Genomic DNA, 1,811 nt, shown 5'->3' on the forward strand with positions numbered 1-1,811 from the left:
TTCAGTATACTCCAGTATACTTTAGTAATTTATAACCGATATATTTACAGGGTTTGGGATTCAGGTGAAGATCCCGCCGATCCTACGTTGGGTTCCAGCCAGACCTCGGATGGTTTTAAAGGTCCCCAAAGGCCCCTCAGCCCAACAGAATATAAGCCGCTAATAGCTGCAGCTCTCCCAATGATAAGAATGGAGTCTCCAACTCCTAAACAGTCTCGTCCTAAGAGTGTTGTTAATATTGATATGGCTTCACTTGAGACTTCAAGCAGTAAAACTAATTTACAAAGGAGAAGTGAGTCTATACTTTTTACTTGTACACGTACATGTAAAAATACATGTGTATATGATACATTTAACTAATAAAAATGTACGATACATTTAACTATAAAAAGGCCATAGTAGCAAAGAGAAGTTTGTAGTTAAGTAGCAGTTTTTTAACTTAGTAATGTATTGTACATGTAAAAATGGATGTAAAGATTATAGCTAATATTTTATAATTATAAAATAATTATGTTTATTTGCTTTACTTTTACTGTAATTTAATATTTTATTTAAGCTGCTTTATTTGCACTGTCATTTATTTATTTAAGCATGTAATTAATTTTTATTTTCTTTTATAGATAGTGAGAAAGGGAAGGACTATTCCATTACAGGGTCCCCATACTCCAGTGGTAGATCAGTCACTGATGATGTTGTACTATCCAAAGTGGCTCGTACTCACACCTTCAAGAGACTGAGGACCCCATCAAGATGTAGAGGCTGCGATACTTATGTGTACTTCCATGGCTTCGAATGTGAAATTGTGAGAATATATACATTCATGTACAGTTCTAGAAATAATTTTTGGGAGAGTGTAATCCACCTAAAATAGTAAAATTAGGCTAAAATAATTATGGGAAGCCAAAATTTAAAAAATGGAGACTTGACCTACAAACTTCTAACAGTGCATGTTTGTTATTAATTATTATATTTTTTCAATTTTTATTTTATTTTTTCTCTTCCTCTAGTGTGGTTTATCTTGTCATAGAAAGTGTTCCTCTACATTAGCCATTCGTTGTGATACTAAGGTACCACTAATATACATGTATACATGTACTTACATTTTTTGTTTTTTTTACTAGAAATTGCCTCGTAAGATGAATACTTTTGGTGTTGATTTCCTTGAGCATCTAAAAGCGACCAAAAGGCACATACCAATAATAGTAACAAAATGTATCAATGAGATTGATGAGAGAGGTAAGCATATGAAGAGTTTAGATATCACATCTTTGTACATTACAGCATAAAAATCCACATAATTTTACAATATATGTGTAGCATCATTTAATAAAATTCATGCATGACCCCAGTATACAGTGATTTTTATAACTGCAAAAAATTTATATGTAATTTTAAAAATTATTCTCTAAGCTGTTTGGCTATTTAATGTACATGTATGTAGTATTTATTTATTTATTTATTTTATTTTATTCATTTTATTATTTTATTTATTTATTTTTCATTAGGTCTCAATACTCAAGGACTCTACCGCATATCGAGTGCTAAGAGTAAAATGGAGAAACTCTGTCAGTTGTTTGAAGCTGGTTCTGAGAGGGTTGATCTCTCCGACCTACCACCTCACCTCATCAGCTCCTGTCTTAAACTATACTTCAGACAAGTAAGAAATACATATACATGTACATGTAAATAATTAAATATACATGTACATATATACTGTATAGTGGGAAATTTTGGAGGAAGTTTAATTTGGCGAATGGCTATCAATAACGCCAAATTCACTTAATTTAATTCCCTCCAAAATTTCCCGCTAC

General features: G+C 31.8%; 1 protein-coding gene across 1 annotated transcript; it reads left to right on the forward strand.

Moving 5' to 3' along the window:
• Nucleotides 1-50: 50 nt before the first annotated feature.
• LOC109592153 (minor histocompatibility protein HA-1-like) lies at nt 51-1,657 on the forward strand (the record flags this gene model as incomplete). The annotated part of the gene is made up of 5 exons (XM_020007689.1): nt 51-292; nt 621-802; nt 1,008-1,067; nt 1,122-1,236; nt 1,506-1,657. Coding segments are annotated over 5 exons (751 nt in total), but the record flags the coding sequence as incomplete, so codon positions are not given.
• Nucleotides 1,658-1,811: the final 154 nt, after the last annotated feature.

Source organism: Amphimedon queenslandica, unplaced genomic scaffold (assembly GCF_000090795.2).
Source record: "Amphimedon queenslandica unplaced genomic scaffold, v1.1 AMPQUscaffold_6141_Cont21897, whole genome shotgun sequence".
NCBI lineage: Eukaryota > Metazoa > Porifera > Demospongiae > Haplosclerida > Niphatidae > Amphimedon > Amphimedon queenslandica.